The 25,154-nt window shown below is 42.6% G+C and overlaps 1 protein-coding gene across 2 annotated transcripts in view; it reads right to left on the reverse strand.

Moving 5' to 3' along the window:
* Positions 1 to 2,055: 2,055 nt before the first annotated feature.
* Galnt7 (polypeptide N-acetylgalactosaminyltransferase 7) overlaps positions 2,056 to 25,154 on the reverse strand; it is a 131,699-nt gene continuing 108,600 nt past the window's right edge. The window contains exons 6-12 of one of the 2 annotated variants that reach the window (XM_052752326.1): positions 22,536 to 22,718; positions 19,732 to 19,849; positions 17,989 to 18,111; positions 14,068 to 14,286; positions 9,792 to 9,890; positions 8,975 to 9,103; positions 2,056 to 4,478 (exon numbers count right to left, since the gene is read on the reverse strand). In XM_052752326.1, coding sequence (XP_052608286.1) covers positions 4,341 to 4,478; positions 8,975 to 9,103; positions 9,792 to 9,890; positions 14,068 to 14,286; positions 17,989 to 18,111; positions 19,732 to 19,849; positions 22,536 to 22,718 — 1,009 coding nt within the window. In that variant the 3' untranslated portion in view covers positions 2,056 to 4,340. Of the gene's footprint in view, positions 4,479 to 8,974; positions 9,104 to 9,791; positions 9,891 to 14,067; positions 14,287 to 17,988; positions 18,112 to 19,731; positions 19,850 to 22,535; positions 22,719 to 22,858; positions 23,042 to 25,154 lie in introns of both variants that reach the window. The other variant, XM_052752325.1, reaches the window with a different exon arrangement.

Genomic DNA, 25,154 nt, shown 5'->3' on the forward strand with positions numbered 1-25,154 from the left:
CACTGCCCGACTAACATTGCTTTATCTAATCTAGAGTAGCCTTTATTTAATCTCTAGTCTCAAGGATAAGGGTCCCCACAAACCATTTCAACTTCTGTCTGGTTCTTTATTTAGATTCATCCTTTTAAAGATGCACCCATGTGGACTAATTTTCATGTACCCAAACTTTTGCCCATCTAGGTATCTGATGGCCAGATACAGCCTTGTTTTTCACTGAATTGTATGTGGATTTCCTTGTTTGCTTTTTTTTTTCAGACAGTATATAGCCCTGGATGTCCCAGAACACTCTATGTAGACCAGGACACAAACATAAATCTGCATATGCCACCATGCCCTGCTTTTTTTTTTTTAACCTTGACATTTACTTTATTTATATATGTATTTGCCAACAGGATTTCATGTAGACCAGGCTAGTCTGTAGATGACTTTGACTCTTGGTCCTCCTGCCTCCCACATGATAGGATTCTAAGCATGCTGCAGCTGGCAAAGCAACTGCTTTATTTGTCTTTCCGATTTATTGACTCGTTTAGCAGCGCATGGGATTGATCCCAAGGCCTTGTGCACGCTAGGCAAGCTCTTTAACAAGCTACAGCCCCTGGCCTTGTTTTCTCATGGTTGCATGGTCTGTTTCTCAAAGAGGGTCTTGCTGTATAACCCAAGCTGGCCTGGAACTCTCAATATTCCGTCCCAGCCTCCTGAGTGCTGGGGTTCCAGGCATGCAGTGTCTGTCTGTGTTCACACACTGTCAGCAGACTCTGCACCTGTGTCTGCAATCCTGCTATTCAGATGTCACAGCAGGCACTGTCCACTACTGAGAACTATACCTACTCATCCATTTGCTCATGACTCTATGGAGAAGAGATCTTCTTTCATACACACCCCAGGTTACTAAAAACTTACAACCTCTTAGACACTGTCTCAGTCACTGGGTTAGATGTAAAACTATGTCTTGAAAACAAAGATGAAAGTGCCATATTGTTTCTACCAAGTGTGACCTGTCCATGAGGCTGTGTTCCCTATGACATCACCATGACAAAAATTGCTCATTTGGAGCTGTTGGAGGTTAGCCTCCTACTTCAGGATTTTGGCGATGTTCATACATTTTTTTATATTAATTAAAATTTTTCATTTATCTTACCTACCTACCAGTTTCCTCTCCCTCTTCTCCTCCCGCCTCCCATTTACCCCCTTCCCCATCCACTCCTCCATCTCCAGCAACAAAGCATGGCACACCAAGTTGAGGCAGGACCATGCTCCTCTCCCTGCATCAAGGCTGGGCAAGGCAACCCAGCATGGGGCACAGGTTCCCAAAAGGCAGTTCAAGCACCAAGGACAGGTCCTGACCCCACTGCTGGGAGCCCCACAAATAGACCAAGCTACACAACTGTCACACTCACGCAGACGGCCTAGGTCGGTCCCAAGCAGGCTCCCTAGGTGTTGGTTCAAGGTCTGTGAGGTCCCACAAGCTCAGAGTCCCGTCATATGTCCTGCTTTTGTATGAGGCCTGTCCCCAGTCATTTCTGTTTAGAAGTGAAGAATAGTCCAAGGTCCCCATGAGACAGTCTAAGTAGGCACTTACTTTGAGTGTTTACATCCGTGTCATCTTTTGCTACAGTTTGTTTCGAAAAGTCCTATGGACTACTTCTAGTTTTGTTTTGGTAGACTTCCACCCTCTTGGCTTCTTTCCGTTTGCTGATGTGTTTGTTGGTTTTGATTTAAAAATATTTTTGCTGTCAATTGGCAATTTCCTACTAGTAGACACTGCCAAGAAAGGTGCCCATTCCTGAGACTATCGTTTACCATTAGCTACGTGACTTAACAAAGTGCTAGAGACAAGCAACCTGAAAGGCTGTACAAAGAAATCTTCATGTTCCCGTTCTACAGGTAGATATCTATCACATACAGCAGAATTCTAAACACCTCAGGCACACATTCCTCTAATAACTATAGTTTGTATTATTTCAGCTACTGACCCTATATCCTGTGAATAAAAAGCCCGAGTTGATTGTTTAAGTGTGCAATTATATATAGAAATGATTACAAGTACTGAAAAGCTACGGATTAAAATACAATATTTTATTTTTTCTCACCTAAAAAACAAGCAACCCAGAATTAAGATATACATAAGCTTCTCAAGTTTACCCTAATAAAATTTTGAATATTTGTACAATTTCTACAGAAACATACAGTGTATCAAAATCTGCATAAATCAAATTTATAAAATGTGTAGAAATGCATAGTGATATTATCAACTTACAAAGCAAGGATATGGGGATTATTTCCAAAGCAGCCTAAAGTACAAAATAGTCATCATGGCGGCAGCTTCTGATGTTTTCATGTGTGGTAAGGTTTCTGATTTCAATATATAGAATCATGTTCGTACAGTGTCCTAACGAATTGTACTAAAAACAATTTAATTTACCCATAAAATTACATGCACAGTTCATGTGCAACCTTTCTTAGCCTATGCATAGATACAAGGTCATTATCTATTCAACATGGAAAATAGTGTTAATTTCAAACACAAGTAATTACCACTTCTCTTATTTTCCTTTTTATAGTTGATTTATTTGCAATTATATAAGCATATAAATGCATTTCTTTTTAAATGTCCCTAGAGATGAATGAAAGTTTAAATAGTTGATCACAGATCAGTAGCAAAATACAAACTGACAATTCAAAATTATAAATAAAACTCTGCTCAGGATGTTTAAGTTTTACTGTCCAAATTGAAGAACTAAGGTTAGAAGAAAAAAAATTGTAGACTTTTCTTCTAAACAAATGTAGGCTTTTTTTTCCCCATTTTTAAGCCTTAATTAAAAATATTTCCTTCTGGCAGTAGTTTGTGAATTTCTTTCATTGTAATGATATCATGATTATAAGATCAAAAATGCTTAATTTACCTGTCCCCAAATTATCACATTGCTTTTCTTTTTTGGCACTCAATGTAGACATTTTAATTTTTTTTGGGTAAGAGAAGACTTCTTAGAAATTAAAATTTGCAACATTTGGTTCTCTTAAAGTAGGTATTGTCTTAAATAAATGTTCAAATTAAATCATTTAATTGGTAAATATTAAAAAAAAAAATTCCTAAAAAAGCAATTAAGGAACCCTACAGAACTAACACCTAACTTAACGGAATGCAGTTCACATTTGTTGATGATCTGTGTTCTTCGATGCTAATTTTCTTAAATTAAAAAACAATGTACATGGAATTTCATTTGGATGAAGACAAGTATCAGCTCATCTTGGTTTCACAGCTTAGGCTGTACCGCAGTTTTCTAAGGCTTTATAGCTAACAAGGGCTTCGGAATTCCTTCCTCAGAACCAACCCTAAGTTGTTGACGCTGGACTTATTGTGTTGTTATTCTGCCCTAACCCCCTTTTCAAGTTTCAAACTGAGAATTACTTCCGGTTTTCTAGAGTGACAGATGCTGGGGAATGTAGATGCAAAATGTAGGTGGGCAGTTTTTCTTAGTAGGAAGACCCCTTTGCTAGCCTCAAAGTTGGTGTGAGCGAGGGCGTTGAGAATACCAGCAGGCAAGCGAGTTAATGCCACAGAATCTTCAAGCCCTATGGAACGGCCTTGAGATGGTCCCCACTGTTCTTCTTTCAGCCATATATCATTCAACTTCATAGTCAATGGCAGCCCAGAAATTCATTTCTGAGTGATAGAGGTATCCCCCATCCAGGTGACGGTCCATCCATTGTTACCATCGTATAAATTTCACTATAAGCTCTCAAAAAGTATACTGAGAAATGAAAGAGGCACTAAATGTGTTGAAATTCACCTTTCAAACAAGCAGCATGACTGAAGGAAGGCCACCTTGGCTAAAGACCTGTGGCAGTGCTTCAGAAAGATGTCGAATTAAATAAAGACACAGCAGGTTGATAACCACCAAGTCAAATACGAGAAGCTGGTTACTCCAACCTTTTTTTTTTTTTTCAAGTGTGTTAACAACAACAACAACAACAACAACAACAAAAACCAAACTGCCTTTCAGACCCCTGAGTGTATTCCCAAAGAAGACAACATATGCTTTAACTCTGTTCTGAAAGCCGAGTTAAAGGCACAGATTACCAACGTCATCTTAAAACAAAAGAAAAACGATGTAAACATCTACAGAGTTTAAGGTAAAAGCAGTTTTGTAAACAGTAACTGCAGATGATAATGTTATTGTAAAAATCACAGTTTATCAACGTCCTTCGAGCTGATCAGAGGTTCCAGGTTTGGAGCTGTACAGAATTAATAACAATGGTTGCAGCAGGTTCCAGGCGGGTTTCAGTCCTCTCTAAACGTACTTGTCAGTAGGTAGATTGTTGGCTTCTTTTATCCGTTTTTAAATACTGTGAATGTTATTCATTTCCCACTTCTGAGTCGTTTTACTGGCGTCACAGCTGGAGATGAAGACTTGATGCAGGACCTCTGATCGATCTAAGCACTTTCCTGAAGGGATGTGAGTAAACCTGTGCAGGTTCTGGAAAACACGGGGAGGGAAAGGAAGTTTGAAATCTGGACTCTGATATCACTGACACCAGAAGCTATTACTTGGCCTTCCACAGAGGGCAATTCAAGCACACCGGACAAGCACGCATCAGACCTTGAATGTCAGTTTTCTTAGCCCTCCCTTTATTACGTCACTGTGTGCTGCCGGTATGTCAAGTTCAATACACACAAATTGAAGGTCAGTATCTTCCCCTCCAAACCCTTTCTTGGGTTCTTATTCCGGCTAAAGGCAATGCCAGCTTCCCAGTCCTAAGGGAATCATGCTTCTCCCTCATCCACTCCGATTCTCTCAGTTCTCCACGGTTAACATTTTCAGTGTCTCCGGCTTACGTCTCTTCTTTCCTACCTCCCAAGCTCTAAAACAGTCCTCATCATATGCTGTATATTTCTTCAGTTCAGCTCATAACTTTTCAAAGAAAGGTCCTCACACTATCCAAGACTGGGTGTGTCTAGCCAAACTTATTTTCAAAGTGCAAAAGAATGGATTCACTTTCCTTTGCACCATATCGACATTTGTTCGGTCGGAACAGAAGTGACGGTGAAAGCATTCCTGTCCTCGCACCGGTCAAGCAGCGATGCACGACAGACTGTCAGCAGTCCTACCCGTCACTGCCATGGACTCAGCTCCAACAAGTCCCACTTTCATGTAAGGATGCCCACAATGAAGGTGTGGGGAGGGGGTTCGAGACAGGGTTTCTCTGTGCTTGCTCCAACTCACAGAGATCTGCCTGCCTCTGCCTCTCAAGTGCGAGGATTAAAGGCGTGCGCCACCACTGCCGGTCAAAGCTTACTAATCTTTAATTATACCTGACCCTCCTGTATCCTATAAGAAACATCGAGAGGAAATAGACAATGCTACTGAAGTGCTTCCACATGGTAGAGCACAGTGGGATCTTGAGGAAGGCACATGGAAAAGGAATACCTGCCCACTCTTTCATACCCTGTCATTTTTACTCAATTCAACAAACTATGATGATTCAAACTTGGATAATATCTGTTACTATAAGAAAAATAACAACAAAAATCCCCAAACAAAGAAAAAAATACTTGACAGTGTTGGTTCTAGTTTTCAAGCAAAAATCAGAATTTTGAGAAACTTCTACTACGAAGACTTGACACAATTTAAAGACTTCTCCAATGAAACAATCCTTACATTCCTGATTTTCTGCATATTGTACAATGGAACATGTCAGCATTTGGGAGATCTTTGTAACTTGGTGAACAGTATTAACTTAGTAATAGTTTAGCACAATTTGAAAGATAACAAAGTTATAAATTCTTCCAATTTTATTTCAAATTCCAGAAATATTTTTAGTAATAGCCTAAATGGAAGCTGTTTGGGGAGAGCGTTGGTATCTTTCTATTGTTGTTTAGAGGAGGGAGTGGAGACTGGTCTGGATGTAAAATAAAATAAAAAAAAATTGAAAAAAGAAAATTCTCATAGCCAACAGGGGGGACAAAAAAAGAAGAAGAAACAGGGTCTCAATATTGCAGCACAGGCTGGTTTCAAATTCACAACCCACCGGGTGGTGGTGGTGCACACCTTTAGTCCCAGCACTCAGGAGGCAGAGGCAGGCGGATCTCCGTGAGTTCGAGGCCAGCCTGGGCTACAGAGTGAGTTCCAGGCCAGCCAGGACTGTTACACAGAGAAACCCTGTCTTAAAACAAACCAAAACCAAAACCAAAAAACTTCACACCCTTCCTGCCTCTGCCTCACAAGGTTTGGGATGGTTTGGGATCACAGGCTAGCACAGCAGTACTGAGTGTCAGTAATTCTGAAGCGTTAAAGGGGGATGGGGAAGCCAGAAAATCTGAGAGCTCTGTTCAAGCTGAACTTCTCATCAACCTATATGTCACAACCTTGTCCGAATAATTTTCCTAAAAGTATCCAATGTTTCCTATGGCTACTTAGAAAAACGTCAGTTCAAATCAGGAGTAACCTAAATTTGGTTCTCAGGGATTTCTACACATCTTCACGCTGGATCTCTGTTTAGTTAGTTTTTCTCTATGAAAACTCATCAGAAACAATTACATTCTTGTAGCTAGAGTTTTCCTGCCTGGCCCACAGTCAGGGCAAATCTCTCTCACCTGCCAGTCCCACAGCCGTCAGACCCGACCAAGTAAACACAGAGACTTGTATTGGTTTCAAACTGTATGGCCATGGCAGGCTTCTTGCTAACTGTTCTTTCAGCTTAAATTAATCCATTTTTATAAATCTATACCTTGCCACATGGCTCGTGGCTTACCGGCATCTTCACATGCTGTTTCTCATCGTGGTGGCTGGCAGTGTCTCTCTGACTCAGCCTTCCACTTCCCAGCTTTATTCTCCTCCTTGTCCCGCCTATACTTCCTGCCTAGCCACTGGCCAATCAGTGTTTTATTTATTGACCAATCAGAGCAACACATTTGCCATACAGAACATCCCACAACACATTCTTGTCTTTTTTCCTTTCTGATAGCATTTTGCTTATTTTTTTAACTGCGATTTTTCTTCTCTACATTATAGAATAGCATGTTTTAGATATTTTCCACATGCTCATATAGTCTGTCACATCTCTGGGCCCCAGTGGAGTGATGTACAAATGTGTCTTTAAAAAAAATCTAAAACACACGGGGCGGTGGTGGCACATGCCTTTAATCCCAGCACTCAGGAGGCAGAGCCAGGTGGATCTCTGTGAGTTCGAGGCCAGCCTGGTCCACAGAGTGAGATCCAGGACACGCACCAAAACTACACAGAGAAACCCTGTCTCGAACTGTGCCCCGCTTCCCAAAAAAACCCCAAAAAACTAAAACACACAGATTTTTTTTTTTTTAATTTGAGGGTTGGTACTGAGGATTAAATTTATTACTATGTTCTATCTCTGAGTTCTATCCCCAGCCGACATCCATTCTTTTGAGGACAGGGTCTCCCTATGTAGTCCAGGCTGGCCTTGAACTCACAATCCTTCTGCCTCAGCCTCCAGAAAACTACTCGACTTCTTGACGGTAGTTTTGGTCTGCTAGAGTCTCTTATACTTGAAAACCTGCTGCTCTCACAGTCCCTACCACTTACTGCTCTTCATTTTTACTTGTGAAAATAAACACTATTTATCTGTCAGGATTTATTAATCCTGTTAATAACAAGTTGTCCTTTCCAACTTGTTACTAAAAAAAAAAAAAAAAAAATCAGGCCTTGTGGGCTGACTTAGTTTCAAGGGCTCAAGACCTGCGTTCAATCCCTGAGACCCACTTAAAGGTGGAGGGAGAGAAGCAATTCCATGAAGCTGTCCTCTGACCTCCACATGCCTGCCGTAAGTTGTGAGTGTCCCTTTCCTCACATGTATCACACACGCTATACAAGTAAGAACAATAAATAAAATAAAATTCAGCAGCTAGCATGTTCGGTAATTATCCGTGAAAGACAGTGCCTAGGGATATTACTCCATAAAGAACAAAGCCCTCCCAACAGGGGTGGGAGAGCAAGGATTAGATGACTAGAACGGAGGGCTTCTCTGGGTCCTTTCAGTTTCAAAAGGCTTTGCTAATGTTGTAGTTCATAACGACATAACTTGATTTATCCAGCTGTTCACTTTGAAAAGTTATACATTCCTGAGCGTGTGAACACGTGACTCTTGGGCTCTCCTCCTTCTTTTGGTCTATCTTGTCCAAACAGGCTTTGATGTGATAGGGTTGTATTTGATTACTATCCCTCAGAAGCCTGTTTGTTTTCTAACAAGAGACAGAAAGGGAGGGGATCTGGATGGGAGGGGAGGTGGGGAGGACCTGGGAGGGGTAGAGGGAGGGGAAACTGTAATTAAGATATATTATGTGAGGGGGGAAAATCTATTTTCAATCAAAGGGAAAAAAAAGAAAATTATACATTAGTCCATTAATGTGTTTGAATCTTGCCAGAAAGCTTTACATATGCACAGCCGAAACAAAAAAGCAGCCCAAGAGTCAGCAGGGTCATAGGAATAAACCAGGCCTTTAAAACAAGCGGTGAGCAGAGGACAAGGAAGCAGGAAAGACAAGGAAGCAGGCAGGCCCGTGTCCAGTTCTCATTTGCCTGTCTCTACTGCCACCTGCTGGACAGCAGGAGTCAACCCCTGTCTTTTTTTAAATGGTCTAAGAATATTGCTGGTATTTTAGTGAATGACTCATTTACATTTTTAACACTGGATTTAGATCTGAAAACAACGGTGGTAACTGGCTCCTGGAACACTGGCATGCCTGAGCTTCTGAAATTAGCGTCCACCCTCCATGCCCATTGCGGTGGTCTCACTGCGTGCGTGAAGACATTGCTCCAGAGAACGTAAGTGATGCCTCATTCTAGAGCCCAAGCAAACCTGCACAAATAACTAACGCAGAAAATCCAAGTCACAAGCATGAACATTTGGTGTTCAGAATGTAGCCATCTAAATCCGACAAGCTATTTGTTACTGAGGATGGGGCAGCATACGCTATCCCAGGAGCTGGAGCACAGCGTACCTTGAAGTACTGCCATTCCTTAAATTCATTTAGGTTGCAGTGTGTGATCATGACCTTAGATCCGTCGGGCCCTTTTGTCAAACACTGGTCGTACTGCATGAGCTGATTTGCTTCGTTGATTCGGAAAAGCTATTAAACAAACAAATAGAATAAAGATAACTTTCTGGCCAATGCATGTTTTACAAGAGGAAAGAAGCTTACCTCCTATAATTAAACTGAATAACTTACTTATCGTTCTATAATTTTGGGGCATGTTGGGAACCGTTAGTCTGCAGACAAGAACTACACTTAGTCTGGAATCAGTGAAGACCTCTATTAACACTTTAATTACATTCTTTATTCTTTAGCCTCTAATACACAGAAAGGGTAATTAACACAGATTTATCATGTACCAACAATAAGAAAATTAAAAATTATAAGTATACCTAATAGTGTTTCACAACTGAAATTAGACATATGAAAAATATCTATATAAGGAAGCAAGAAAATATATGCGTAAAATATATAGTACTGGCAGTAGTACCCCGGTTTATTATGAAAAAGTGTGACTTACCATAGAGATCAGCTTACTTAGTCATGATTAATGTATGTTCCCATATGAATCTATTATTACTTCTATGCAGACATTTCTTCACTCTTATGTGAAATCAACACTGCCAATAGTCCTTATTTAAGCGGAATGCTTTAGCAGTCAGCTTTTACTGAATGTTTTTAATTTATCAGACAAAACTAATAAAGAGCCAAACTAAACCCTCTCTGTCTGTGATCAAGTGTGGTGGCTCTCAGGACTGACCAATCCTGGGAGAAGGAGACTTACCTGGTTCCCGCCCATCCTGTGGCAGGGTCCTAGTTCAACGAAGCCCCCATTTGTTTTCCCCATGCTATCAATGCAGTATGCAGTCTCCAAGCCTCGGATCTACAGGTACAGAGAGAGCCAACATAGAGGAAACAGTATGGTTTGTAATAAACGAGGACCAGAGGAAAAGATTCAGTTTCAATATACAAGTCATAGAGAGTTCTCTGTTGCGGTGCCAGGCTGTCCCGGGTATCACCATCCTTTAAGTATATTTTACCATCACCACCATTATCATCATCATTATCATCATCCTCATCCTCATCTTTGAAATCATGAGCTGAAGCCAACGCTGAAGTGAGCTCATTCCACTTCAGGGCACTAGCCCATACTGTGCTAGAAAATACCATAGAAGAAACAAAATCCAAGTGACCCTAAGAAAAATGTCCGGAGTAGAGCGTTCATGTGAATGAGATGTAAACAGAGGAAAGCTATGTAACGACAGTGGGGACAGACACCGGCTCTAGATATCAAGGATAGACCCTGCGCCCCATGTCCTCCTCTCAGTGGCTATGTGGCACTTCTGTGGCAGCTGCCTCAAGGCTTCTCAGTACAAAGAGCATGGCCCATGGACCCTGCAGTGTGGCTCTCCTCTAACTACCAACAGCAGAAGCAAAAGCAAACACAGGTTTCCAAGTTCGGAATTGCAATTTTGTGCTGTAGTATTTGGATAAAGTGCTTGATTCTGTAAGATATGGATGAGAGCTTTTGAATACATGGAGATGTGCAAGTCATGGTCGTCAGGACCATCTAAAAATGGGGGACAAATGGGTGTTGGTCAGTGGACGAGATGAACGTGCAGATGGAGCAGCCCCTACTGCCTGGGGTCAGCTCAGACTTGTCAGGAGACAGCTTTTAAATAGGGCTGTACTCTGGAAGGGAAATGCCAGAATTGGACAAATTCCTCTGAAGACGTAGTTAGAAGAGAAATGGTAAAAGGAGGGGGAAAACCCTTATTAATCCATTCATTCCTGCATACATGTGTCTATTCACCCATGAAATACCAAGGTGGGTACCTACCACGGGCAGGCATGTCATAGTCCTTGATATAGTCTCTGATATGTAAGTGAACAAAATAAACACACCCGCTTCAGTGAAGTCACATTCTACAGCAAAAGAAAGGCAGAGGAGAAGCAAAACATGTAATGGACAAATAACATATCTACCATGTTAGTAATACCGGCCACAGAGGGGAAAAAAGAAAAGCAAGAACGCTGAGGAAGGGGCTAGGGAGTGGAGGGTGTCGTCGGGTAGATCTCATCATCAAGGACACAGATGGAAAAATGTGAACGAGGTCTAAGTCAGCCATGCTGCAGATGTCCAAAGCACAGCACTATGGGCAGAGGGACAGGAAAGCAGGAAGTGTGAGGAGGAGCAGCAGGGCTGAGGTAGAGTCAGGCAAGCAGGGGCAGGTGAGGCGAGAGAGGAAGGAGGAGCTTGAGGCCACGAGAAAGGGCTTTGCCTTCGCCCAAGCAACTGGGGTGCCGCTGTGGGCTTTTATAAGAAGTGATGTGACCCGACTTGCATTTTCAAAGCCATGCTGACTGCCTGCTGTATTTAGAACAGGCTGCAGTAAGAGCACGTTAGTTTTGCTGAGAGGTGACCGAGTCAAGGTAAGGAAGGGCTAGATTCTGAAACTGATGCAAGTGTGAGGAAAAGGTTCAAAGAAGACTACCAAGTCTTTGGTTTGCACAATGAGCCAAGATGAGCTAGAGAGACAGAGAAAAGGAGTTCAATTTCAAACTCACGTATTGAGTGTTTATCTAGGCTCCGGGAGGGAGAGTTGAGTTGGAGGTGGAATCTAACAGTCATTTGTACAAAGATGAGTTTAAAGCCAGCAGACTGGCTAAGGTCAAAGGAGATTCATTTCTTCCACCCAGAGGGTTTTTGGGAGATTAAAATGTAGCTAGGTCTGGTCTGGACTCCCCAAATTCATTTTTAACTAGTAGGTTACTAGCTAGTTTGCTATAACAGGGGAGATACGATAAGAATGCAGGGGGAAAAAGGCATCTAAACCAGCAGCACAAAGACAGCACTTTCAGTGGCCTCTGTGTGTTTCCCTCCTTATTCCCAAACTCTAAACACAGGAGACTCTTATGAATGGTCTGTATCTCTCCCTATATGGCCGTGGCTCCTTAAACTGCATGCTAATGGTCTCCAGATGTCCATCTCCAGAGAAGCCTCTTTTCTGGGTTTCAGCCCAAGCTTTTCAATCCACTGACAGTCGAACTTGGCAGTTGAGAAGGGATCCTGGATGTGCAAAACACCAGCATATAGAGTGCTGCTGCTCCTCACACCTCCACCCTCCCCGTCTACCGTGTTCCCGATCTCTGCTACCTCCTAATCAAATGGAAAACGAAAACAGCCCAGGCCCAGTCTTCCGTACATTAGTCGTCCTTACGCCGTCCCTATAGTCTCATGATGTAAGACGCATCTGTGACGTACAAACAGCGAGTGCCTTAGCTATGTCCTGTGCTCTCCACCTTCGTCTAAGCCGCCAGTATTTTCACTACAACTACCCTACCCATCCTTATTTCTATTTGAAATTCTCCAGGCAGGTAATTCAAACCAAAACACAGACCAAATCTCACTGCCTTTCTGTTTGAATGGGCCTCCCATCATCCCTAAGTCCCATGCCCGCCATCCCATCTCACCAAGGTTCTTCTAGTCTGCTTCTCAAATGTGCAACGTATTTTTGCGGTGGTTTGAATGAGAATGTTCCCCACGGGCTCATGTATTTGCACTCTGTCCCCAGTGGGTGGCACTGTTTGGAGAGGCTTAGGAGGCTTTATTGGAGGTGGGCTTTGGGCTTTGAGAGACAAAGACTCTCAGCATTTCCAGTTCTCCGCTTTGTGCTCACAGTCCAAGATGTGAGCTCTCAGCTTGCTGCTCCAGCGTCCTGCTTGTTGCCATTCCTGCCACTTGCTCGTTTTGATGGACTCTCAGCCCTTAGAACCATAAGCCCAAATAAACTCTTACGAATTTTCTAAGCCATGTTATTTTATCACAGCACCAGAAAAGGAACTAATGCAATTTCCCAACTTGGAGTTCACCGTTTTCTCTGTTGGTAGTACTCTTTCTTAGCTCTAGATCTTCAGCATCCAGAGTTCAGATTAAATGTCATATCCTCAGAAAGCCTCCTCAAGACGGCATCTCATGCTCATTTCTTTTGCAACCATTACCATCTTGTCATGATCTTTGCTTTCCTGATCTGCTCTGGTCTCTCTCTCCACCCCCCCCCCCAGCATAAATGTTCTTTGAAGAAAGGGGGCTTGTCTGCTTTTTGCCCAGATGATGAATAACTGGCATGCACTAGGCCCTCAATCAACATTTACTGAATGTACAAACTAACAAAGGCACGTAGTCTTGAAAGCTGACAGCATGTCCAATTCCCTCTGAGGCACCACCATAAAGCACAAGCGTGAGTACCATCAGAAATGACGCCACAGAGGCAAGTCGGAAGAAACAGGAAATGACCATCCAGATCAATGCCTTTGCTTTATTTTATCACCACTGCCTGATTCATTTGACAAGTGCTGGTGAAGAGCGTGTGCAGTAGTCTCTGCATTAGCCAATCAGAGCAAAAGGAGGGTTAAGGTCCAGAAGCGGATTGCTCGGAGGGTAGGCGAATGCGGGGTGTTGTGAGAACCCACGGGCAGAGGACAGACCTGAGTGGCTTTGATGAAATGGAGAAGGATAGAGAAATGATTTTCAGGATTCACGATCTCCAAGATGAGAGCAGTCAGTGACACTGGAAGTGGCCAAGACAGGGACGTGGAGGGTGCTGGAGGTGGGGCGTGTTTCACTGACAGCCCCGTGGATAACGGCTGGAGCGGGATAGGGTGGCCTCACGGTCAGGGCAGCTCTGGTGATTTGGGAGAAGGATAGTGCATGCTGCCAGGTGGTTTTTTTTTTTTTTTGGTTTTTCGAGACAGGGTTTCTCTGTAGCTTTGCGCCTTTCCTGGGACTCACTTTGTAGACCAGGCTGGCCTCGAACTCACAGAGATCCGCCTGGCTCTGCCTCCCGAGTGCTGGGATTAAAGGCGTGCGCCACCACCGCCCGGCTTTCAAACTTTTTTTTTTTTTTTTTTTTTTTTGGTGCTACCAGGTGGTTTTTAATCAAACATTTCTGTAAACATTCTCTGCTTGCATGAACACCTTTCCATTTTTCTTTGCCTTCTTTCAAACACTGACTCCCAAATACACACATTTTGATATCTAAATATTGGCTGATACTTACTTCTCCCCACTCAACATTTCTGGGTGGCAAAGGATAGTGGGCAGTGATGTCATAAGCGATTTCTTCCATAAACCATTTGAAACTTTTGCAGTTGTGATCTTCTCGAAATTTCTTCAGTTCGGATATATCCCCATAGGGCAGTGCCTTTGACTCAGGACGGCTGGCATAGAAGTAGTCTTTATATTCATCCCACCAAACTTCTACAACTCTAACATAATTCTACGAAAAGAAAAAACTACAGTCATTATAAGATGTAGAAAAAAATGTAACGGCATGAACAGCGTACCTTAGATGTACAGAATACAACCAAAATATAGTGAACTGGTTTAGAGAGGACTTGACATTTAATAAACAATGAAAATAAGTGACCTAATAACCCGAACATGTCATTTTCCAAGTATAGAAATGCCATGTATGTATGTATATTCATTTAAAAAGTGACATACATAACATCAGACATCTCTGAGCTGGAAGACAGTAAATTCTGAGATAATGCATTCTATTCTGAGAACAGATGAAGAAAGTGAAGCCCGGGCAGGGTTCTGAGAGGCTGGGTGGCCAGTGGTGTTCCTTCTCATCTCATTCCTTTCTATCCGAACCATGTTACTGACATGTACAGGGAAGATCTCATTTTGGAAACCGTCCTTACAAAGAATTGCTCCACAGCTAACTCGGCTAATCTTTTCATGGCTATAACAGAATCATCTTACTGTAACCTCAAACTGACTGTACATCTTCCACAGGTGGCTCACGAGGAGGAAAAGCAGCTGTGAACCAATACAATAAACGGACCCTGTCATAACTGTCAAAACTTGAACTCCAGGACTTGACAGAATTAGTGAATACTTGTGTGAACATACAGTTGGACTGGCGTTTACTCTCTCCACCCCGTGGATCTTCTACATCACGCACCAGCATCTTCTCCACAGAGGAGGGTGTGGGAGGCTGGGGAGCTGGTTCAGTAGATGGAGCATTTGCTACTCCAGCGTGAAGACCAGAGTTTGGCTCTCTAGAATCCAAGCAGACGCAGATGGCAGTGGCAGCCTCCCTTCAATTCTAGCACTTAGAAGGAAGGCAAGCTAGGGATCTGGAGTGACTGGCTAGTTAGACTAGCTGTACAGGCAAGGTTTAGGTTCAATTGAGAGACCTTGCCTCAGTGAATATGGTGGAAAGCCATGGAGGAAGACTCCTATTGTTAGTCTTGGGTCCATGTGTGCCCTCACACATGTGAACATGCACACACACACATACACACACACACACACACCACACACTAACGCAGGGATTCAGTTTCGTGTCTGCAGTAATCTTCAGGCCTGCTATAGAGCGCCAGCTGGGCCAGGCCCCAGAAGGCTGGATTCGGCTCGTTGACCACAGTTACTGACCTGTGTTTTACATCAAGAGTAGGCACATTCAGTGTTCAGATTAATTTTGTTTCTAGGCTAAAAGATAGTCATTAAAGTGGGAACAGGTCACCATACCAAATGAACAAAGAAAAATCTTTAGGAATAAATTTAACAGTGGAAGGGAAAGATCTGCATACTGAAAGTAATTTTAAAAAGAGACAAACGTGGAAACATCCCGTGTTCCTGGATGGGAAGAATTAATACTGGAGGTTCCTCAAAAATAGTAGTTTTGCCGGGCAGTGGTGGCTCACGCCTTTAATCCCAGCACTCGGGAGGCAGAGGCAGGTGAATCTTTGTGAGTTTGAGGCCAGCCTGGGCTACAGAGTGAGTTCTGGGCTACAGAGTGAGTTCCAGGAAAGGCTCCAAAGCTACACAGAGAAACCCTATCTCGAAAAACTAAAAAAATAAAATAAACAAAAATAAAAAAATAAAAAAAAGAATACTATTATTTTTTTGGGGGGAGTAGCATTACACTTCCCAAAGTGATCTATAAAATACCAATTATAATTTTCATTGATATTGAAAGATCAGAGTCTGGTGAGATGCCTCATGGGGAAAGGTGCTTGCCTCCGGCCTGATGACCCAAGTTTGGTCTCTGGAATTGACTTGGTGGAATCCACACAGTGGAAGGAAAGAACTGGGTCTCACAAGCTGACCTCCAACCTCCGCCTGTGCACCATAAGGCCCCTGTGCCCCTCCCTCCACTGAAATAAGTAAGTACAAATGGAAGAGAGAGAACTAGAAAAATCAACCCTAAAATTCATATGGTACCAGTCAAGAGCCCAAGCAGCCAACGTCATATAGAGCAAAAAAGAATAAATCCAGGGGCATCGCACTACCTGATTTCAAAATCTGCTGCAAAGAATGGTACAGGCAATAAAAACAGACACTGAGAGCACAGAGATAAATTCAGGCACACACAGCTGATTTTCACAGAAGGTGTCAGGAGCACAGAACAGGGAAAAGACGGAGAATGAAACTAGACCTTCTCCTCAAGGATATATGAAAACCAACCCCAAACAGATGACAAGCTTAAATGTGAGACCCCAAACAAAAGCTCTTAGAAGAAAACGGAAGAAAAGTTTTGTGACATATTTTGCACATTCGAGCAAAGCGAAACTACCACAAACGAGATCACGGCAGCCGAAAAGCCTCTGCGCCGCAGAGACGCGCCGCCTTACGGAGAGGACGCCTCCGCGGACCACACACCTGCTGAGGGGTCATCTACAATGTACGAAACACTCAAAGCACCTCAAGAGCTGGGGTACAGATAGCCTGACTTTTAGATCGGGCACATCGCCCGACACACACTCCTCAAAAGGAGACAAGTGGCCGACAGGCCCATGCCAAGACGCTCGCCATCACTAATGCCGCAGGGAACGCAGGTTAAAACCCTGACTCGGCGTCACCTCACCTCTGCTACAACAACTACTGTCGGAGGAATATAAGGCAAGGGTCTGTGAGGATGCAGATAAAATGGAATCCTTTCAAACTCTTGGTAGGAATATAAATTACTACAGTCACCTGGAAGGCAGTATGCCGATCCCTCCAGTCAAATGAAAAGAGAACCACTCTGTGACCCAGCAACTCCAGTACTGTGTCTGTGCATATTCCATAAGGATGTTGACTCGGTCTACCAAGGAGATGCCTGAATTTCTGTGCAGAACTTCCAAGCATTATTCATAAGGACTAATATTTAGAATCAACCCATGCGCCTACCAACTGGTATATGGATAAAGAAAATGTGATATGTAGCTGGGTGGTGGTGGCGCACGCCTTTAATCCCAGCACTCTGGAGGCTGAGGCAGGTGGATCTCTGTGAGTTCGAAGCCAGCCTGGGCTACAGAGTGAGATCCAGGAAAGGCGCAAAGCTACACAGAGAAACCTGTCTTGAAAAACCAAAAAAAAAAAAAAAAAAAAAAAAAGAAAAAAGAAAAGAAAATGTGATATGCACAATATAACGCCCAGTCTTAAAAAAAAGAAAAGAAAAGAAATTCTGTCATTTGTAACAACACACAGGACATTATAGAAAGTGAAATAAACTAGGCACAGAAAGAGACATGTGTGTGCTCACTCACAGGTAGGATATAAAGGGAACCAATGTATAGAAATAGTGAAATGGTGGTTACCAGAGGCTGAGAAATAAGAAGGCTGGGGAGGTATTTGGGCAAAAGACACAAAATTTCTACCCTAAGAGACGCAAGTTGTGGCGATCTCTGTACAACAGTTACTACAATTAGTGAGGAAGCATTGGTTAGCATGTTATGTAGTATATAAACTAAATGGACTTTATTTATTTAATGAATATCAAATATCGTTATACATCATAAATACACCGACTCTTTATTTGTCAAAACACAAATGAAAAGAATAGGGCGAAATGAATAATGTTAAAAAACAGTAAGATACCTCACGAGTAGGTCTAGCCTTGGCTTATGGTGAAGAGAGTGAAGTGGTCCGTGAATTTTAGTTCTCCCCCACTCTCCTTCTAACAACGACAGCAGCAGCACCTCACCTTAAGAGTCGGAGAAGACCCAACATAAAGGGGTGGAGGATTTCCTTGCCAGCCCTCAAGACGGTAGATGTGTCCAACCCGGGAACAAGGGACAAATAATAATTTACCGCCGCACTGCCAGATCTATCAAGAAAAGAATGTATATTGTGAAAGTGATCGGAAATGGAAAAATAAATAACGGAAAGTTTGTTCCATAAATGTAAGTTTTAAATTAGACATAATGGATTCTAAGCTATCCAAATTCTAAAACAATCAATGACTTGAGAAACACACGCAACAACAAGGAAGGCAGTGGTAATGTATACAACAAGTTACTATTAATGAGTTCTCTCCTGTGTACATGGAGATCCAGGAGCCTTTTCTCAATGTAACCTTCCAAAGTACCGTAAATCCTTCATCCCTGGCATGACCTGTCGTTTCTGGTGCTCATCTATTTCCTACTTGGGTGATTACCGTAATAACCTCTTAACTGGCTCCACCACCTTGAACTGCTCTCTACTTAATTCTGTCTTTATTTATAGCAAGAGATTACCGCAGCTTCGGGTCACGCTATCCTGTTGCTCAGTGTCTTCGGTGGTTGCCACCTGCTTATCGAACAAGGGGGTGGGGATTTGTTTGTTTGTTTTTGTTTTTTGAGACTGGGTTTCTCTGTGTAGCCCTGGTGGTCCTGGGCTAGCTCTGTAGACCAGGCTGGCCTTGAACTCACAGAGATCCGCCTGCCTCTGCCTCCCGTGTACTGGGATTGTACTTGCCCGCTTTATCTTACGTGTCTTTCTTAATCACACTTTTTGATTCCACCCAATTGCTTTTGCTCTTGCTAATGTGCTCTTCACCTCCCCTTACTCTGCTCACACAGGAGGCCTGCTCGCCGCCATTTATCTCTGCTTATTGAAACCATGCATCTTATTTCTACCTCAAATTCTACCTCTATCATCATGGCATTTTCTTCACCCTACCCCATGAATGCCTTTTTATAGACTTACTACATTATACACGAACAAATATTTCTAATCTGTAAGGTTTTGGACAGCAAGGATTAGTTGTCCCTAGCCTAACCCTCCCAATACGAAACACAGAATATCTAAGGTAAGAAGTATTGGATATCTGGTAAACTGCAATCTCTTCCCCTCTCCCGATCTCTGAAAACGGGGCAGAACTGGGGCTGAGTTGGACCATGCAGGGCACCTCCAGGCCAGCAGGAGGATGTCAGTCATCATGTGACTGCTGTTTCCATCAGCCAGTCCTACAGCAGTCAAGGATGCCTATGTCAGCAGACAGCCAGCATGCAGTCCTCCACAGGGCTGCTATAACCCAAGGCTCCACTGAACAGAAAGCCTGGGAGCGGGAGAAAGGCAATTTCTAGTTCTGAAGCTTGTTGGCCATAATTCTGGGCTGAGCTCTGTAAACAAGTAATCATTTTACTTTATTATCCTAAGAGTTATGCTTTATTGAGGCATTCCTAATAATTTAGAGAAATTTATTATATACATATTTTTTCTTGAAAAAAAAACCTAGTTTTATTTGAAAGTCGTAACAATTGGGTAACTAGTTAGTAAACCTGAGGCAGGGCATGATGGTGCATGCCTTTAGTCCTAGTACTTAGGATGCAAAGGCAGATGGATCTTTGTGAGTTCAAGGACAGCCAGGACTACATAGACACAGACACCTCCCACCCCCACAACAAACAAACAACCCACCCAAAAAACTAGTCAGAAAACAGCATTTGTTTGAGTGAAACGTTACCTTGTAGGAGATTTCAAAGTTTTCACCACCCCAAATCTGGAGACCAGGGTCATAGAGACCTAGTTCGAAGAAGAACTCTCTTTCAATGGCAAATAATCCACCAGCCATGGCTGGAGACCTAAGAAAAGACACCGCATGCAATAACTGTGGAAACAGAGCCCCACTATCCCTTCACCAACAGACAGACAGACAGCCTTTGGGAACACAGCGTAAGAATGCACAGGAGAGACAAGACTGATGGCCAAACATTAAGAAACTATAAATCCTTCATCAAAGAATGTGCTCGCTGCACGCATTTACCAAAACTCGTGGAGTAATTCTCTAGACTACCATGTTGTTTCGCCACTAGAGGGTGCCTTGGTTCTTTTGATGGTTTACACATTTCTTTGTAATTAAGATAAACATTTCTCTTTCTCCCCTGAAACACAGAGCCAAGCGAACACTGTCGACTGGCTGCTCCTTCAACGATTCATGAGTCATTCTGGGATGAGCGACACTATACACCACGGAAGTAGTCTGCCATCTTTTAGTTTTATAGCTCAAGGCCTTGCCAAATAATGGTGTAAATCACCCAAGAACAACACGGTTCCTTCAAGATCGCAAGTGTAGCAGGGGCATGGCATAAGAGGAGTCAACTTCCTCTGTAGCAAGAGGTGAGACTGCAAAAGAGCACCCCATGGTCTTCTTGCGCAGACCTTAAGTTCAGTACATTTTCGGAGAAAGAGAAAAAAACATTCTCTAACTTTCCAAGTCACTTCTGCTGCTGAAGAAATGATAGCAGAATAATTTCGCTGCACTCTGGGCATTCCTTCTTTCTTACCATTAAACAATAATTAATGTATTACGACTCTTAAGCTTTAGGGAACTCGATACTGTTAGAATTCCTTATTCCTCATTCACACTAATGTTCGTCTATCACCGAGTCCCCCTGATTTCACCTTGAAAAGGTGTGTGTGTAACTTGTGTACTACTCACTACAGTATAAATTGCACAAGAACATATTTAATTATTTACATATATATATTTTTGGGACAGGGTCTCACTATATTGTTTTTGCTTGGCCAAAAACTTGCTATGTAGACCAGGCTAACCTTGGGCTAATTGAGACCCACCTGCCTCTGCCTCCCTGTGTGCTGGGATTAACAGCAGATGTCACCATGTCCAGCAAGAGAACATTTTTTTTTTAAGATTTTTTTATTTATTATGTATACAATGTTCTGTCTGCATGTATCCCTGCAGGCCGAAAGAGGGAGCCAGATCTCATTACATATGGTTGTGAGCCACCATGTGGGTGCTGGGAATTGAACTCAGGACCTCTGGAAGAACAGCCATTGTTCTTAACCTCTGAGCCATCTCTCCAGCCCGGGAACGTAGTTTTAAAAGGTCATTAACTTCTAAAATAGTGGCTGGTGCACAGTAAACAGTCAACAAACATATGGTGAGCCGACAATGAGTCAGGCTGATACTTTTCGTACTGACAGAAAAATCCCATCAAGAGTTGTTCTCTTATGCCTTTCTTAAAATATGCTGACTAAAAATCACTAAGTTAGCACATTTCTGGTTATGCTTTCATGTCATATTTACTTAGCTGCCACTTAACACGATTTCAATATGACTGGACCTTTTTGCTCTCCAAATACATTCCCATTCATCTCAATACAGATTTGAAGATGCTTTAACTTTCTCACTTAGCTAGCTAACTGACGGGCGTGGTGATATAAACTTCCCCAGTTGACTTTAAAAACATGCCTTTTACGGAACTGCTGGGCAAACTAAGGCAGCGAACTTTCTTTTTCTCCTAGGTGATCCGTGGGCTTAAGCAGCTCAGCAACAGATTCCTGGATTATTCTGAACCTTAAGTGTTTGGAAGAAAATTTGGAAGCTGTCCTGTCAAACCTTGAAGTCCTGTAATTTCCTCATGTTGGCCATTCAGCGTCCTGAGCACAACATGCCTGAATCCACGACACGAAAGCACTTCCCCAAATGAGTTCCGACATGAGCAGTGTGACAGGAAGGAAGATAATGAAGGCGGAACCACGGGACAAAATAAATAAATAAATAAATAGGAAACACGTGATGGACATGGTCACACTAGCCTTTCATTTGGGGGTCACTTTTTGAAAGACTGCACAATGTTGCAATTAACAGATTAACAGGGGAGAGTAAAATCAATCGTTCTATTTGAAGAATCACAAGAAGGGACAAAAGCCGATTTGGGGATGGAGCTTTCTTTTAATCAAGCATTCTCTTGAGAACCAAGCGGCAAAGGATTCTATACAACATTTTCTAAAGTCGTGTGCTTGTTGTACTCATCCCATTTAACTGAAACGAAATTAGTATCAGAGCTTTAGTATATAAAAGGGAGAACCCCCAAATCTCTTGCTAGTGTCGTTCACTGTCAACACCGTACCCAGGACTTCAAAAGATGCAAACTGCAAGTCTTGAGTTGTCAGCAGTTTGTGTATTAATTTATAGAATACACTTTGCCGTCTGGTCTCCTAGGACAGCAGGGAAAGGCTGTTTCCTTCTTTTCTGCTTATGCTTCAAATTAACAATGCCTTTCGCGTTATTTTTCCCCAATGAAAGAGTATAATTCACATTAGTGGGGCTTGCATTTAGGGTAAAAGCTGTTACAGGAGCCAATGTGAATTCAAAGCCTTGAAGCTGCAAGGAACAAAGCTCTGTCAGGGTCTGAGACCACAGCTCCAGTTCTTACAGCGAGTTCTCAGCGTGGCAAGAGGTTAATAGGTTAGCAGCAACCGGAGAAAAGGGGGGGGGGGGTAGGTAAGTGATTTAGTGATTACCGATACGGCTCAGTTTTTGTCTTTCTCAGTCTCTTCTCGCGAGAGGTCAGAGGCACCCGTTTCCAGAGCATACTCCAATCCCATGCTCCTCGGGCATACCCATCTTCATCACCACCCCCTTGGGGTACAATTTCATATGTGTTGCCATTTATGACATCTATAATCGGCACAGTGCAAATGGTTCTGTGTTGTATTGATGATGCAGCAAGACCAAATGGAAACGTATGTATGGACCCACACATTTACACGAGTTCATAGGGAAGGAAAAAAAAAAAGGACTTAGGTAAACATTCAACATAAAAAAATAAAGTAATAATCTTTACCGATAGGGTTCAGTTTTATGTTTTCTTTTGGCCTTTTCCTTGTGGCTTAGTGGAATACGTTTCCATAGCATACTCCAGTCCCAGGCCCCTCTGGCAAAACCATCTTCATCCCCACCTTGCTGCGGTTCAATGGAATAATCATTCCCGTCTATGTAATCTATTAGAGGCACAGTACATGTAGCTCTGAAACATTTACAGAAAATGAAAACGCATTTAAGAACCCCAAACTGACTAGGTCAGCATGCCTAACTACATCGGCTTCCTTTGTACTTGGTTTCGTTCTGCATTAGGAAATTTATCTAATGGGGGCATAGAGTAAATAAAGTAAGGTCTTGTGAAAGCCCAGGCCTGCGTCAGCCTGAGGGCGGAACGGAAGGGAAGTTTATCTTGGCTGTCCAAAGAAACACCTGGGGCAGAGAGCCATGCCACTGAGCTTACAGTTTCCTCCCTTCTACTTGGCATCACTGGCAGCTGTCTCATAGCAATTCTGTAGTATTTACAAGATTTTTCTGCCTGCTGTTTTCTCTCTGTGTCCCCCATTAAAAGCGTCTGTCTCCAAGTTTTTGTGTGCTCACACCCACTGCCAGCACATCTGTAACAGCTTCCTTCCACTTTTTGTGGATTCCTCAGAAGCAGTTATTATGAACAGGTCTTTCTGTGCTTTTATTTAATTTTATTCCCTTCTTTTATTACAAAGCAAAACAACTCCCTTACACTAAAATAAAACCTCAGGTTCTACATTTATTTCACTTAAAAAAATAAAAAAGGCAAGAACGATGCTATATGTACCTGTTGAGGGATTTAAGGAATGAACTAAGAATTTAGAGACTAAAAGAAAAAAAAAATTCCTTGCATTTGGGCTTTGTAAAATGCTAGCATTGAATAACCAATTGGATACGGTGTTACTGTTTCAATGATTTCGGAACCCTGCTCATCATATCAGAAAGGGTTGAGAATGGGTTTCCCCAAATGGAGATCACAGAGAAATGAAAATCTATGGGACTCAGAGTCTTGATACGAGGGCAGTGGATTCTAGAAAAGAGCTTACTTCCCTCCTGAACATGAACTCACAGGAGGCCCACTGTGTGATGCACAGAGATCCCCCTGGGACCTTTGGGAAACCACATCCTTGGTGCTGGGAAGACTTCCACATTGCCCTGGAGACAATGGCTGGCTACCTGGCTAGTTACCTTTCCTCTCGCCACATTCTTTTCTTTCTTTCTTTCTTTCTTTCTTTCTTTCTTTCTTTCTTTCTTTCTTTCCTTTCTTTTGTCTGTTTGTTTGTTTTGGGTTTTTTTTTTTTTTTTTGGTTTTTGAGACAGGGTTTCTCTGTGTAGCTTTGCGCCTTTCCTGGATCTCACTCTGTAGTCCAGGCTGGCCTCGAACTCACAGAGATCCGCCTGCCTCTGCCTCCCAAGTGCTGGGATTAAAGGCATGCGCCATCACCGCCCGGCTGTGACACATTCTTTTCACAATTTAAAATAAATGTTGAAATATAAAGAGGCACTGAGATCTGTCTGACAGTTCATTAAATCAGATTTGTGGCAAATTCATTTTTCTATGGCTTAGTATTGTTTTTGAAAAGTGTAGCCAATCATCTCTACCTGGCAGGACTGCTGTGGAGATTAAGCCAGACAGCATGTACAGTGTTTAGGATGGGCCTTCACCTTAAATCTGTTGAGAAAGTCTCCCAAGTTCTTCCATGCCATTTACCACAAAAAAATATGTTGCATTCGCCTAGATTCTGAAATAGAATGCTGGACAGAAAGCAACAAAAGCTTTTGGAACTAGGGACTGATGCTGTCTTTTGGTGTTTCTGTACATTAATGGTGATGACCGCTTCCCACGGCACAGTTATCTATTTGTTACTGTTGGAGTTTTCGTAGGAACCCAAAGACTTGGCCAGAGTAACAGTTGACCCTTCTCATCTAACGTAATCATTTGAAAGGTCGTAAGAAACCCACAGGTTTAATTTCAAGGCATGCTTCTTCAAATCTTCAGAGCATTTATCCAGTTTAGAGGGAGCAATTAATATTACTCTGCGGAAGAGTCTCAACAAAGTACCAAGACAGCTCTGCAGCGGGACACCTAGGTTTTTCCAAATACAGGCTGGCTACATTTGAACAGCCCAAGACATCCATCTAGCTCCACCCAGGACACAAACAGCTCAAGGAAAACACATCTCACACAGCATCTGGGAAACTAGAGGGAATGGGGATCCCAGGGGAGAAGAGCATTTGTCCTTCTAGGACAAGGTTTACTTTGAAACTAGGAAAGAAAAAAAGCAAGGTGATGT

This window comes from Peromyscus californicus, unplaced genomic scaffold (assembly GCF_007827085.1).
Source record: "Peromyscus californicus insignis strain IS unplaced genomic scaffold, ASM782708v3 Scaffold_23__1_contigs__length_62951481, whole genome shotgun sequence".
Classification (NCBI taxonomy): Eukaryota; Metazoa; Chordata; class Mammalia; order Rodentia; family Cricetidae; genus Peromyscus; species Peromyscus californicus.